Source organism: Hemicordylus capensis, chromosome 6, assembly GCF_027244095.1.
Source record: "Hemicordylus capensis ecotype Gifberg chromosome 6, rHemCap1.1.pri, whole genome shotgun sequence".
Taxonomy (NCBI): Eukaryota; Metazoa; Chordata; class Lepidosauria; order Squamata; family Cordylidae; genus Hemicordylus; species Hemicordylus capensis.
The window spans coordinates 93,694,776-93,710,630 of record NC_069662.1 but is presented as its reverse complement, the minus strand read 5'-3'; the positions used below and the strand labels follow the sequence as shown (position 1 = coordinate 93,710,630).

The following is a 15,855-nucleotide window of genomic DNA, read 5'->3' as shown; positions in this document are numbered from 1 at the left end:
TTTTCAAGAATAAACAGGCAGTAAACAGGCAGGCAAGTCAAGGAAACCGCATGTAAAATTCGTAAGTCGAGGAAACCCCATCTAAAAATTTGTAAGTCGAAAAAGCCGCATCTAAAACCGGATCTAAAACTGCCGTTTGTAACTCGAAAAATACTTATGTCGAGTAGTTCGTAAGTCGAGGGACCACTGTACACAAGTGCCGTATCCGACTAAAATGCATTTGCACCAGAGTGTATGAAATCATTCTAAGTAGAATAATCATCGATGACCCGTAACACCTAATTATTCTTTTGTTCTGTATATGCCAGGAGCTGTACACAACCTCCATCACACGGTATGCTGAGGCTTAAAAAAATAAGTTTGGGCTGATAACTTCCATGCACACTTAACAGAGGAAAACGTCCCAGTGAATTTAGGGGGACGTCTTACTTCCCTGTTAAGTCTGAGCAGGATCGGTCAAAATCGGCTGCAAGGCTCTCAGTCCGCAGAAGCTTTGCGTGTAATCACAGCGGGATTAAAAGTGCTCTTCTGAGCGCAACAACACGAACAACGAGACTACGCAATCAGCGTATTTCGCAAACTGTAGAAGAAGTTTGGATCTTATCCCTCGCCGTAGCGGCTCCACACGCTTTCCTCGGGATCCACGTTGACTGCGCGTGCGCACTTGCGCTGCTTGCTCACCTGCCTGCCGCTTCTGTGAGGGGGACCCAGCAAAGAGGCGACGCTGCTGCTGGCAAGGAAGGGGGCAACAGCAGGGGAGACGACATCCACGACCATTAATTCTCCTCCTCCCTCGGGGGCGCGGTCGTGAGGAACACTGAGCCAGGAAAAAAGAAGAGACGTTGCTGCCGCTTCCTCTCTCTGGGCCCGGAAGGAGAGCGAGCGAGAGACCCTGACTGTGCAGCTTCGCCTTCATTGCCATCCCCGCCCCCGGCGACCTCCGCGCCCCCCCCCCCCCCATCGCAGTCATGTTCAAGAAACTGAAGCAGAAAATCAGCGAAGAACAAACGTCGCCGGCGCCGCGAAGTCCCAGCAGACGCGTCCCCAGCAGCATACCCGAGGTACGAGGCGCCGAAGGAGGAGCAGCGCCGGCTGCTCGGACGGGGGTGGGGAAGCTGCTCCTTATTGGGGGAGACTTCGTGCTAGACGGAGGAAGGGAGAGCGCAGACAGACAGAGCCGCTTTCGGGGGCGACTCGAGAAGGAGGAATAAGAAGCGGGGGCCGGGGGGCCGCCGGCTCTCCATTTGTTGAGAAGGGTCTGCTTCAGGGCTGCGTGGTTGTCCTGACGTAAAGCGGCAAACCCTTCCCGCCCCCTCGACCTCGCTGTAGGTTTCGCCGTGGACGGCTGGCTGTCAGTGACTCCGGCGCAGGAATCAGAAATCCGTCTCCCAAGAGTACTTTGCTGCTGCCACGAAGTCCTTCCTCCCTTAGCTTTTCTTGTGCTTGTATTCTGATGTTAGGCTTGACTGCTCAGAAGTAAGCCCCGCCCCGCCCCCAGCTCACCTGAGCTTATTTCTAGGGAAGGGTGCCTAAAGGCTAAACCTTAAACGTACCTGAACAGGAAGTTCAAGTTACACTTGGAACTTGGTCTTCTTGAACTAAACGGAGAATCTTGTGTGGCGTCTTACAGACTAACGGATTGGTTGTAGTGTATGCTTTTGTGCATGGCTGTCTGTCTCCTTCATCAGATACATGAAAAGTAACCTTAACTTGGCTGCTTTTTGTGAATGTACACACATACACACACACTTTAAAGATGTAAAAAGATTAGCTTAAAAGTATACAAGAGAAGTGTGACCATTTGCAATAGTTATATTTGATATCACGGTATCCTAGTGGTGTAAGTTTCTATCCAACTCTGAAGTTGATAGAAAGATTGCTCTTATTCACACCAGAGACAATGGAATCAAACTTTTTAAATATAACTTCTAATGCAGCTGCTTCATGCTCTAGTCTTCCTTTTGAAGTTTTTCTGTTTGAAGCATCACTCTTTTCAGGTCTGCAACAGCATGCCCTGAAAGATTAAAGTGTTCTCCTACTGGATTCTGAATGTTGCTATTAATGATGGTCTATATCCTCTTTGCATGGAGACTGACCTGTTTGTAGTATGTAGAGAACAGAAGAGTGTTGCTGGCAGATAACAGCATAAATCATTTTGGAGAATGATTCTTTGATATTATAACTGAAGCTATTGGATCCTGTAATGGTGTTGTCTGAATATATGGGGACAGAGTCGTTGTTGGGATTTGTGCAGTGGTGGGTCTGTATTTGTGACTCTGTTATATAGCTGTTCGTTGCTGGTGAGTAGGCATATGAGAAAGAAGGGTCATTGTCCAGGATGGGCTGTAGGCCACTGACGGTATGTTTAAGTTAAGGTTTTAGCTGAGAGCTGTAGGTGACAACCAGTAGCAATCTCTCTTGTAGGCCTTGGGTGGTAAGCCTGTCTTTGCTTATAGCAGGGGTGTAGCTATAATAGGGCAAGGGGAGACAGTTGGGGGGGGGGCAGAGGCAAGTCACATGACTGACTCCCTCAGCCGTGCACCCACCTGGGCTTCCTTCAGTTGTAATCATCCTCTGAAATTGATGTGAGTATTAAGACCTGGAGCTACCAGAACAGCATGTCTTTCTCTACTACCATTTAATGACTTGCATCATCCACAGTTTATATATATATATATATATATATATATATACACACACACACACACACACACACACACACACTATGCTTTTTACTATGCTCTTTGTTACCACTATTCAGCCTCATTTAAAGCTGAGCTTCAGTGAGGGGGTCCTGTTTAAAAATCTTGTCTCTGGGCTCACTCCAACCTTGCTACGCCCCTGGCTTATAGACAGCCCCTTAATCCTAAAAGACTAAGCATGTTTTGCAGTTTTTGAGCTTCAGAGTAATACAGTGGTTAACTCAGTTAAACTTTCTTCTGAGCCCACACTGTAAAAGGCAAAAAAACATGATCCTGTGCAACAAGCCACTTCTTCATTAGCTGTCAATAGTGGGATATTTCTTGCAAGCACTATTCTGAGGAAAGAGATAGTTTCAACCCTAAATCCCTAAGTTAGGACACAAAATGTTTCATAATTAAAGTTAATTAGAAATGATGCATTTTCATATAACATTTAGTGGCAGGAATAATGAGTATTTGCAAGAGTAAGAATGTGTTACTACAATCTTTGTTGAGAATCTGACATGGGTGGATGGAACTGGGCATGCAGAGTAGCTTATCTTATGATGTTGAATATGTTGTCATAAAGTTTTGAGTGATTGTTTTAAAACTTTTTACATGATTAGGCTCTACTCTAGAGCTGATAAAATAATACTTAATATATTGCATACATCTACATCTGTTATGCTTGTGTGATACATTCTGCCACTTTCCATTGTATTTTTGTAGAATGGCAGAATTAGGGACTGTTGCTACAGACAAGTGATAACATGAAGGTTTGCCTCAAGTGATCCTGCATAAAAGGCAGAATTGTTTTTGTAATTCTTTGGTTACTAAAAGTCTGATGGAGTATTTTGGTGGGGAGAAGTTGTATTATCCTGGCTTCTGGGTTTTGTAGAGCTTTTGTTGCATCAAACATATTTGTATTTTTTGATATGATTTATTGTGCTTATTTGAAAGTCTGTACTAAGACCTTCCATGTACTACACAATTATTAAAATCTCATGTATTCTCTATGTAACTTACTGAAATTTGAGGTTTTTGTTGGATTCTACTATTTCTAGAAAGCACAGTTGTACTCATGCTCATAGTTAGGCTAAGTAAGTGCTGTAACTCTCTGTACCTTACTTACGAATAAGTTCTAAATAAGTCAGTGGAACCTACTTCCAGATAACCATAAATAGGATGCTGTTGCAAGACTAAACTTGATATATTCAATTGATATTTAGGCCATTTGTACAAGTTTGTTATTATTAGCTTTAAGTGTATCTAGTAAAGTTTTACAGTATTTAAGCTAATTAGGGTCCTTAATAGTGTTTTGTTAGAGAAGTTGTCCTAATAGTTACTTTTGAATTTTAAGTACTTGAATTTCAAGCAATTCCATTGTTTGGTTTTCCACCATGGTTGTGATAAATGTATTGGAATTGGAATTGTCTAAGATAGCTCTATAACTGAAATTGACTATAAAACTTATTTATAATCCCACAAAAATGAACTACTTTATCACAGTTTGAAGGGTTTTTTTAAAAAAAAAATTGAGTGCCCTAACAATGGATTAGCTGTGTCTAACTCTGCAGAGGGTCCAGTCATTTGTAGGAACTAGCTATTGTTCATTGTTACTTTTTCAGGGATCCTCTACATCTTCACCATCCACAGTCAGGAGCAGAACATCTTCACTTGTAGAGCAAAATGATGAAGGCACTTTAACACCCAACAAAGAGGTGAGTTGAAAACCTATCCTTCTAAAAAGGGAGAAAAGGAGATTTTTAGCTACAAAAAAGCAGAAAAATCATTAACATTGTATATTAAATATATAAACCAAGGAATAAGAATATCACACATGATAGAGCCGTAAACAATGAAATAATATGAACTCCCTAAAATCCTGCTGAATGATAGCATGTAATTCAGAAGTGATACCACTCAGTTTCATATTTCAACTTTAGTCTTATTTAAGAGAAAAAGCTTCAGATCAGTACAGTAACCTAGAAGCCCTAGGCAGAAAATGTTATATGGGCTCCATAGGATCAACCCCTTGGAGCCGGTGAATTGATACTAGTCTCATGAAGACTGAATATAGTTCCTGGTTGTACTGTGGTTATTCTAAGAGAAAAACAGTTTTTTAAAAAACAGACCTTTTCTTGAAGCAGCCACATATGAGGAATAATTATATTCAGTTGGCAGCATCCAGATTTTAGTGGGGTGGTCTGTCAGCAGGCTTTCCAAGAAAGTGTTGCTCTTGTATTCCTCAAGCATCTTTGGGTTTATTTTCTATGTTGCTTTTTGTTTCAGCATATTGCCTTAATTTATTACAGGGGATGATGATAGGGATGTGTACGGAACCGTGGAGGCGCAGTCTGGTGCCTTTAAGGGCCGGGGGGGGGGTTGCACTTGCCCCTCCCACCGCTTTTCCCCCTCCTGCGCTCTGTTTTTTGGAAACTATTCTGGGGTGGCAGTGTTCCTCCCAGCTGCCCCTGCCCCCATTGTTAGCCAGAAATACCGTGTGCCCGCTGCACATTGCGATGTGTGTGTGGTGGGCGTGAGATGTGTGCGGCGTGCGTACGCATGCGCACTTGCTTGTTACTTACGGTATTTCTAGCTAACAACAGGGGCAGGGGCGGCAGGGAGGAATGCTGCCGCCCAGAAATCATTTACAAAAAACGGAGCTCCGGTGGGGGAAAGCAGCGGGAGCACTAAGTGCAACCCCACTGCCCTTAAACAACCACCTTCCACCCGCACTGGACTGCCGGACCAGGCCACGTTCGAACTGGTTCGGAGGCCTCTATCATGGCCTGCGGAGGACCGGTTTGTGCACATCCCTAGATGACAATTCTAAGCACACATTCATCAATTCTATTTTTATTTATCACTCTAAGGAAATGCTTACTAATTCTGATTTGAACTTGTTTTACTTTAAATTTTAATTGGACTGCTTTTCCAGATATTTGCAGCCAAGTATTTCTCTTTTTAAATTACCACATTTTACTGTAAATCAATGAAGTTTTGTAACTATAGCTTTAATATTGAAGATTTGATTTATTGTGAAGGAATGAGGCCCGAACCTCTGTTTTTGTATATAAAACATCTGTATTGAAATTGCTTTGCTTACTCCCAGGGGGAGTAAGTTTATGTGCAGGGGTCAGAGGTTCACAGCTCCTGTTCTACAGTTTGGTTGTGGAGGGAGAAGAATTGTACTGCTTTAATTTTGGAGGGTTTGATTTGATTGGGTATGTTTAAAAAAATGGAGGGAACTTGAGTTGTATTGATTGGTTTGTTTGAAGAAAATGGAAGAAAAAAGAGAATATAAGGGGGCTATCTTCAGCAGAGTTTAGTGCAGTTCATTAATTAGACAGTAATTAATGGAATCCTTAATGACTGGTGAGTCCACAAAACTGGAACCAGTAGCAGTTTTACAAATTGTTTGAAATAACTGGATTTTTATCGTAGATAATTAAACACCACTGTTGATAAGATACTAAGTATGTATCAGAGATAGAGCAATAGCCACCCCCACCCCACCCCCCTGCCACGGGAAATGATTCATTTTGGGTATAGCTATAGAAAACTAGGTTTTCCCTTGCAACTGCTCTGGCTGTGCTGCTGAGTCAGTACCCTTTTTGACATGTAAATTCATGGATTAGCGATGCTTAGTAACAGTTTATCAAGTACCCCCTCTCTGTAAGTTAAGTATCTAGGTTTAATATACTAGCAGATTCTATGTAATCACACTGAATGCATATTTCAAACTACACTGATACCACTTTGACATGCTTTATTTTCCAAGAGGAATAATCTGCAAAGGAGAATGTACATATTACTTTTGCTATTTCTGTGATAAAAGTCCATTCATTCTTTATGAATATTGTCTGTTAAATGGCAAAGGGTTCACGATAGGGATGTGCATGGAACCGCGGCAGCATGGCCAGTGGGGGTCTCCCTTTAAGGACGGGGGGAGGGGGTTGCACTTACCCCTCCCACCACTTTTCCACTGCCTGCGCTCCATTTTTTGGAAACTATTTTGTAGCGCTTAGGTTCTATCTTTTGCCATGGAGAGTTGGTAGGGCCTCCCTTTGAGGGATTAGCTCAACTCGTGAGTGTGCAGTCCATAGGGAGACCTAGGGCTAACACTGCATGGTCTTCTCCAGTAGATTGGCCCTTTCATGGGAGGAATAGCCTACTGTCAGCAAGCAAGAGAAGCAGGGCACCCCATCACAGTGTGGGAGGGGGATATCTGACAGGATGGGTCCTGAGTGCTTTGGTCCCTGAGAATGAAGCAGCAGTGATGTATGTTCAGAAGCATAGACACTTCTGGTGGCAACATGAGCAGGGCACCCCATCACAGTGCCAGGAGGGAAGCAAATGGCTGGGGTGTGTTTATGCCTGGGGTTGGGTTAAAAAGGCAGCCCCAAGCAGGGATTCTGGAATAACCTATTTTTTCTCTACAGAAAGACTGGGCAAGGGGCCTATGCTCCCTAGGCTTACTCATGAGCAGGCTCAGTAGTGCTCCAGTCAAAGGAGAATGCCCACTACTGTGAAGACCGAGTATGCTGACCCGGGGTGTACTGCATTTACTCAAGAGACTGCCAGGCCATGTGGACACCCCATCACTACTCATGAGAAGGATAATCTGTGGGGAACAAGGCGGGGGCACAAATTAGTACTCTCTAATAACGTGTTATGATGAAACAACCCCTTCTCCCACTGACCGCTCTCTCGCGATGGTGACAGGCCATTGGGGCTGTATATCAAGCTAGGTTGCTTTATGGAGGAAAATTGTGGAGACGGGTACCCTGGTGACTGCTCTCCCTGTCTTGGCGATTACGGCCAAGTAGCTGTCAAAGCGTGCCCCCTACCAACTCCCATGTGGACATGTTCAACCTTGCTTATGCCTTGCAATGGTGAGCGCTGCTCTCCTGGGGTTGCTGGAAATTGGTGCTCCCCCTCCCACAATTCCCTGCTCCGTCAGATCTGCATATGGCACAATGATGGACCAAACCCAGGAATTTTGAATGGGTTTAGTCCCAGAACCTGTTGTTTCCCCCATCTGTGCACACAGCCAGGCTATGCAACATGGAGCTTCACAATCTCCTTTGAGTTCATGCAAGTCTACACGGAAGGTTTTTTGTTTTTGCAGAGATTCTGTTCTATCTTTTACCATGGAAAGTTGGGGGTACCACACAAACAGGGCCACCTTTGGTAGGTTAGCTCAACTTGTGAGCATGCAGTCCGAAGGGAGACCTAGGGGGGTCACAGTCGTATGGTCCTCCCCAGTAGACTGGCGCTCTCACGAGAGGGCAAGCCCACCAGCATCAAGCTGCCAGTGGAGCAGGATTTTGGTCTAGTCTGCATGGATAACTTTGACAGGGTGATCCCTTGCAACATCATACTAGGTTATGGCAGGACAGCATCCTTTGCCTTCTTTCATATACATATTCCCTCCTAGGAACTCATCATGTTCCTCTCCCTTTCCTGAGTAACAGGTAAATAGTGCCTCCCAGTGTGCGTACACACACCCAATATAGTGCTTGTGCAGGTCTATCTGTGTGCAGGGCTGTTTGGAGGTGGTACCATTGCTGTCAGAAGAAACATTGGCATGTTATTTAAAGGGATTTAAATGCCTTTCTATGGCGCAGATGGGTGGACTGCTCCGAAAATGCATGATCACACTCTGCACATCTCCTTCGAGATTGTGGCCGCTCCGCTGAGGCGCTGATGCTTTGCCCACAGTCTGGCAGTGGAGCTTGCTGGAATAGGCCTCCGTTGCCGGGCAGCAGGGAGGGGCTTCTCTCTCTTGCAACTGGAGGTTGTCACACTGTGGTTGGACAAATGTCTGTGATGCGATTAATGGTTTCAAGTTTAAACCATGGGTTCACCAACCTCTGGTTTTGTGTTGCATCTGAACCCAGCCATTCAAAGTTCTTAGAACAAACCATAGTCTTAACCGAACTTCAAATCTTGGATTCAGATTTGGTTTATTTCAAGCAGTTTGGATAGAAGAAGTGAGAATCGATTGGTTTAAATGTCACAACCAATCCTGACCACAATCAGAAGTAGAATTCTTCTAATTCACATGCAGGCAGGACTAGGGTGAGTGGGTTTGGTACAAACCAATTCTGTGTATTCTTAAAATGTGTGGTGGCTTTACTTAATTTAAACTGAAAGACTGACTTCAGTAAGCCTGCTTATAATAGAGGAACAATTAGTGTTCCATATATAGTTATAAGGGCTGAGAATATACAATAACATTTATGAACAAACAAAAAGCTAAGTTCCAGTTCCCATTTTTTATCTTATGTGTACGACAGACTTGAGTGGTCTAATCAACTTTTTATGTGTTTTGATGCATTTTTCTTGGTAGCATTATGTATTTCTGCATTTATGCAAAAACTTACTTGGTGAGATAAAACTTTGCAACATGCTTTTGGGTTCCCTTCCCTTTGCCTCATTACTTTGTTTTATTTTCCATCTCCTCGCTTTTTGCATTGAATGACACAGCTGCTAGCTGGGATGATAGCAGAGCCTGCTTTTCTTTCTGAGTATACTGTCTTTGCTTTGGACCCTACCAAACGACCTAAACCACAAAGTGGGAGTGTGGTGAGTCCCATCCCCCGCTGCTCCATACCTCATCGTAATGACGTGGCTGGGGCAAAACGATACCATAATTCTGCGGGGCAAACCAATGCTGCTATTGATGTATGTTCTCACTAAAGCATACTGAGTGCCCTATTGCTAACCCTGTGCTAAAACTCTGGGGTTTTGGATAACATGGGCTTAACTTAACATAAAAATTAACATTGCTTTGGTTATACATTTCAGTATTCACCATTAAAAGTGTGTATATCTTTTGTAGTATAGCTGAGAACTTGAAAATTGCTTTGTTTGATCCTTCATAGTGTAAATGCCATCTCTCTTTTTTCATTGAAAAGCAGTGTTAACACTCTCCCTTCCCTGTCTTAGTAACAGACCTGTTCTTGAAAAGGAATGGAAGATAATGTTTTGGTCTGGTATTCCTGAGCATATTGAGGAACTTTGCTCTTCACAGTGGGATGAGCCTGAGAAAATTATTGTTCAGCATCTGATCAGAGACAGAATATAGACAAGTAGAAAAAACAGGAACAAGACTACAAGAAAGGGAATTGTTTCCCACTCAGTCAACCTTTTGCTATTTGTTCTGCTTCCTTTTTTTATACCTTTCTTGTGCAGTGGTGGTTCTTGAGCATTAGTGGCATTCTATTGCTAGGTTTAGCAGTAGAAAATTTGGCAGTAGAAAATTTTCTTGGAGTTTAATAGTCTTTTCTTGATAGTTACATTGCTTTCTTGTCTTGATGCCTTCATCAAATAGGAACAAGAAAGTTAGGCCAAAATTGAGAAAGTAGGATAAGAAAGGAGATACAACGTCTGGCTGTTAATACGTTCTGCTATTACTGCCTGTGCTTTTCAGGTTGCTTTCCAGTGTTGTAGTTCAGGTTACTTTGCCTGCCTGCAGTATAGCAAAGGTAGATTGGGATCTACCAGTAGATTCGCAAGGGTTTCTTACCACAGTAGTTAGCAAGTAGGAAAAGGGGAAAAATCTGGATGTACCTTTTGTACTGTTTGCACATTATCAGAATGAAGTAAATCTGGTAGAGGAGGACTGTTTTCCAGTGTTGCTTTACCTTTGCATGCTTGCACGGTTGTTACTGAGTAGGATATTGTATTATAAATGTAAAAAGTATGAGACCCTTATAATTGTAAGGCTGTGTGTTACGTTGTCCCAGGAACATTCAGTGACATAAATTCATTGATGAATCTACAGATCTGTAGATCTATACAGATCTTGAATCTACAGACCTACAGATTATTGCATTATACAAGAAGCTGGTTATCTGTGGTGTGATCCATTGCCATTCATAAGCCTGGGTTCTGTGCCTGCTCAAGACCTCGCAGCTGGAAATTCCAACTTGCGTAGCTTGTGCTCTGCCTCTTGTGCTCAGCACCAGTGTTGATTTTGGCAGTTAGAGCACCACTCCTTCAGTTCCTTTCCAACCGTGGTAGTGAACACCTCATTCGCACTGTGCTCCTCAGTTTTCAGTTTCATTCTGTGAGAAAAATTGGCAGTCTGTTATACGACGAATATTCATGTTTATATATTTTTAATAAACTTTGTTATAAACTTTGGCTTTAACGTGGACTGTTTTTTGACTACTCTTATTCTTGTTTGACGTCGGTAGTTATTTTCAGCTTGACTGTAAACTTTGTCTCCAAATGGACATTAAGAAAAAATTTAAAAAGTGTACTGAGTGTGGCAGCAAGTTACTATCCACAGCTCACTTTTGGGCTTGGGCATACACGCTCCATCCCCTACTGGGGTACAGGAGCTGAGTGCCCCAGCTTTGATGTTGGGAATGCAACGTTGATGCCACAAGATGTAATCACTATGCGATCAATGCTAAGCTCGGTGCCAGTTCCACAGGGAGCAAAGTCACCATCAATGACTAAGCAGTCGGCATCAGGATAAGTCATCATCCTCAACAGCCATACCACACCAATTGCCCTCTGTGTCTGCAGCAGGAACACCACGCCAGTCACCATCAGCTTCAACGGAGGGCACCTCTCGACCGAGACACACAATGTCTCCTTAGGGATCAATTATAGATGTTGAAGAACAGAATTGGATAGAAAGGATAGAAAGTGCTTTGAATCAAATAGCTTCTTGATCCCTGCTCTGTCTCTTTGACTCAGCAGAAAGTACTCTATCTGCCTCCACATTTAAAGGCTTTCTCATCCAAGGACTAGACGTGGAGGGTAATTTGGATGATGAAATTGTGGCTGTGCCAGAAACACCTATGACTCCTGCAAGGTTTTATTCTCCTCAACCTACCTCTCACACTAGGAGTGGTTTTCAAACTGAGAGTTCTAGAAGGGTTTACTCCCAATGCCCTTCTCGCTGCAAATGCACTGGTCATTGGGTTTTGCTAGAAACATATGACTGCTCTCATGGTCATAGTTGTACTGTATCTCCAGGACATCCATACAATTATGAAGAATATTGTTTGTTTGAAAACAGGTTTCCACTATGGAAGGTGAACATCTTTATCCATTGGATCAAGGAGCTTCTCAAATACAATAGAGTGCTTTCCTGTTTACAGCAGGGTTGCCAGAACCTAAGGGGTATACTCGTGGGTCAAATGGGCCGTAAGCCAGAATTTGGCTTTTTTAAAGCCAAATCTGGCCACCTAGGTTTACAGTCCCATTTCCAATAATGGGTTCCTCAACCTTAAGTTACACTGATATCAACCTCCCACCAGTGTGGGATAGCAACTTTTGCACAGGTGGTGTGGGAGGGAGGAAGGAAGGCCTTCGTCAGAAGATAATTATGGTTCCTCAACAGATTCTGAGTCTGCAGAGACTGAGCATCCATCTCATCTGTCGCTTAAGGAGAATGTCCAGCCTACACCTTCAGTTGAAGGCCTAACAAATAAAAATATTTTAATTAAAAAACAAAAAACAGATCACAGAAGTAAAGGATCCTTTGTGTGATTTCATGACAGCATCCAGACTTCCTCTGGGTGGCCCCTCCTGCATCTAGGCCAGCCCATCCTTAGCTATCAGAGGTGTGTAAGCCAGGCAGAGCAAGCTGCAGAGTGGTTAGCGCAGAGTGGCAAGTTAGACTGCCTGTCTGGGGCAGCAGCAGGGAGAGTTAAGAGGTGTGACTGTCACATGCGGAGGGTTAGTGCCCCCAAGAGAGTATGGTACCTCGGGGGAGAGTATTGTCCCTTTGCTGCCATGCTCTTGGGGCTGGAGAGGGTGATTGCCCTAGCTCTGGGACCTAGGATGGAGAGCGGTCTTAGCAAGGGGCAGGGTGGGGGAGTGAAGGCAGTGGTGTGGCAGGATGACATCACTTGTGCAGCTCATTGGGAGAGAAGGGGATGAGTAAACGAGACAGAAAGAAGATGGGTGACAGAAACGGTGAAGGGGGCTCAGGGTAGCAGCACCCACCAGTACCTGTGGCAGGCACGTTCTGTGACTCGAAGAGTCCCACCACACCCTTGCCATGCAGCCCGCCTGAGTGCAGCAGGGCTGCCTTGGTGTGTGAGTTCTGCCAGCACACAACAGGGAAGTAGTTCTGGTGGTAGCAACGGGAGATTCGCTGAATTTTGTTGTCTTGGATGCTCTGCGGAATGATGAGCAGGCCTGGGTAACTGTGGGGAGGAAAAGCAGAAGCTGCACATGGTGCATGTGGAGCAGCAGCAGAAACACACACACGTGCAGCAGCAGAAACGCACTCGGCACAGCCAGTGGTGTATCCTGTGCTCCCTGTAATATTCAAAGCTGCTCAGTCTGCATGGGAGGTACTCCATACTTGTACACCAACCTTTTAAAGATTAGAGGGTATTTATTGGGTTCAAGAGGAGGACTGCTCTTTCTTAGTTAAATATCAACTCATAATTTGTTCTAATCTGCCAAGTCTTATTGCTGCCATTCAATTCCTGTCGACAAAGAGGGACGCAAGATTGATAACATGGAAAGAAAAGTTTATTCAACAGCATGCTTGTCCATCAAAATGGCTATGTAGCCTGCATGGCGAAGAATCATCATTCTTTATGGGAGAAAGTACTTCAAAAAGCATGAAAACTTACAGATGAAGTGTTCTGGAAGTGGTTTGCAGATACCTTCAAAAAGTCCACAAACATCACGCGACTCCATCTGAGTACATCCAAGCACTTGGCAGAAATGGAGTTGAGGATTCTGTCCGTAGCAGTATCAATCAGAAGGCATGGTTGGTTCCATTTATTTTGCAAACCTGCAAAATAAATTGAAAGATAAGATTGAAGGCCTTCCATCTGATGGGAATGGCCTATTCAGCAAATTAATTGATAACACAATGGAACAACTTAAGTAAAAGTATATAGCTAAAGTGTTTACATCGACTGCTGCCCAATCTTATACAACTTCCCACTACCAACTTTATAGTTGTCCAAAACAATCCTTGAAGCCTTCAGAATGAAGGGATTACAGAAGACCTTATCGCCAGTATCATTGCAAAAGTTACGGACAAAAGGCAAAACAGGGCTCCTGCAATAAACAGCAAGATCCCAGCAAACAGCATCTTTGATGCTCCAGACATTCCACCAGTTCCAATTCAAGCTTCCACTTCAATAAGATTGGCATGCTATGCACATGCATGGCAAAACATAATATCAGACGTATGGGTCCTACTCATTATGCAATAGAGTTCAAGACCCTGCCAGTTTAAACAGGCATAAGATACACACCTGCAACTGTTACTTTAATGGAGGAGGTGAAGGTTTTATTGGGAAAGTGTGCGACTTCCCCTGTGCGGTGGGTATGCCAGAGGGAGGGATTCTACTCTCATTGCTTCCAAATTCCAAAACGGGATGGCAGAATCCACCCCATAATGGACTTAAGATGGTTGAACAAGTATGTCCATACAAGGAAGTTTTGCATGATAACATTGTAAGGTATCCTGCCAATCCTTTACAAGAAGGAATGGCTTGCAGTGTTGGATCTGAAGGACACATGCTTCCATATAGATGTACAAGAGAATCCCAGAAAGTACCTAAGGTTCACCACAGTAAAAGCAGTGTATCAGTACAAGATGCTTCCATTTGGATTGTCAACTGCACCAAGACTCTTTACAAAGAACATGTAAAGAGTCTTTACAAAGATGTGGTCATAGCGTATCTGAGAACAGAGGGCATTGTGATATTTCCATACCTCGATAATTTGCTTGCAGCACAAGATGAAGAGTTACATTCTCCAATAATACACACTCTCTCTCTCTCTCTCTCTCTTCTCGAGGACTTGGGGATCTAGGTGAACTGGCCAAAGTCGCATCTGGACCCTGTGGAGAGAATAAGTTATAGAGAGAACAAATAACCGCCCTGAGCAATTTTGGAAGGGCAGTATAAAAATCCAATTAATAAATAAGTTACATTGGGGCGATACTGGACACACGATACTGGACATACTTACAAAAAAAAAAAAAAAACACCCCGGAGTCAGCTGATAAGGACATTAGTACAAAGTTTCTGGAACAAACCAACACAGAGAGCACATCACATACACAGATTGCTAGGGCTTATGGCCTCATGCAATGCCACTGTCTAATATGTCCGTCTGAGGATATGCTCTCTTCAAATTTGGTTCCTCTCTGTGTTCAGGCCCAAAGTAGATAGTCAGCACATGTACCTTAAGATTCCTGCCGCAGTCTTACACTTCCAAAGATGGTGGACTATCAACAGAAATCTTCAGGAGGGAATTCCATTTCAGATTCTGTCTCCTACTGTGTAGGTCACAACTGATGTGCCCCTCTCAGGATGGGGGTGTGTGCACTGTGGAGACTTCCAAACACAAGGATTATGGACAATACAACAAAGAAAACTTGACATTTTCTGAAACGGTTAGTGGTGTTCCAAGCATTAAAGTAATTCCTCCTAATGCTGCAAGGGAAAGTGGTTCAGATAGAGTTGGGCAATACTACTGCCATTGCCTGCTTGAACAGACAAGGGGCAATGGTATTCTGAACTCTCTGTACCCTCAGTGTCCATTTGTGGAACTAGTACATTGCTCATCACATTCACCCAGTTGTTCTGCACATAAAAGGGACAGAGAATACTTTGGTGGACAGTTTGAGCAGGGCACCAGTAGGCTTGCAGCACCATGAATGGTAGAATCATCCAAATTATCTAAAAACCTTAAAGCTGACTGCATGGAGAGTTGGCTTCTGGATAAAATATTTTTAAATGAACGGAAAGCATCCACTAGGTATAATTATGCTTACAAGAGGAAGATGATTAAGCAGTATGCAGGCCTATAGGGTTTTATACCTGAAGATGTAATGATTAGACAGGTACTTAAAAATTTGACCAAAAAAAGCAGTGCTTTAGCTAATGTTTCATTGCAGGTCCATTTAGCAGCAATATCCTCAAAACAAGGGTTGGGATGGTAGGACTGTATTTTCTTATCAACATTGCATGTGATTTCTGAAGGGGATAAATAATTGATACTCTCCAGTGAGACAACCTATTTATTTATTGTTAAATTTATATACCGCCTTTCATTAAAACAATCCCAAGGCGGTTTACAGCAAAATTTAAAAACAAGATTGTAAAAAAGACACAATTAAAATATTTAGCTAAAAATATAAAACAAATCTGATTAAACATTTAAA

The 15,855-nt window shown here is 43.3% G+C and overlaps 1 protein-coding gene and 1 long non-coding RNA gene across 6 annotated transcripts in view; one reads left to right on the top strand and one right to left on the bottom strand.

Annotated features, from left to right (window-relative positions):
- The first annotated feature begins 650 nt into the window (after positions 1–650).
- Positions 651–15,855, top strand: part of GOLGA4 (golgin A4) — a 126,931-nt gene continuing 111,726 nt past the window's right edge. For 3 of the 5 annotated variants that reach the window (XM_053260131.1, XM_053260133.1, XM_053260130.1), the window contains exons 1-3: positions 652–1,061; positions 4,310–4,402; positions 9,177–9,275. In XM_053260131.1, the coding sequence (XP_053116106.1) occupies positions 969–1,061; positions 4,310–4,402; positions 9,177–9,275 (285 nt within the window). In that variant the 5' untranslated portion in view covers positions 652–968. Of the gene's footprint in view, positions 1,062–4,309; positions 4,403–9,176; positions 9,276–15,855 lie in introns of all 5 variants that reach the window. The other 2 variants (XM_053260134.1, XM_053260135.1) reach the window with 2 other exon arrangements.
- On the bottom strand, positions 13,181–14,488 carry LOC128329266 (uncharacterized). The gene is made up of 2 exons (XR_008309594.1): positions 14,400–14,488; positions 13,181–13,464 (listed from the first exon to the last, which is right to left on the bottom strand). It is a non-coding gene; the product is annotated as an uncharacterized LOC128329266 (long non-coding RNA).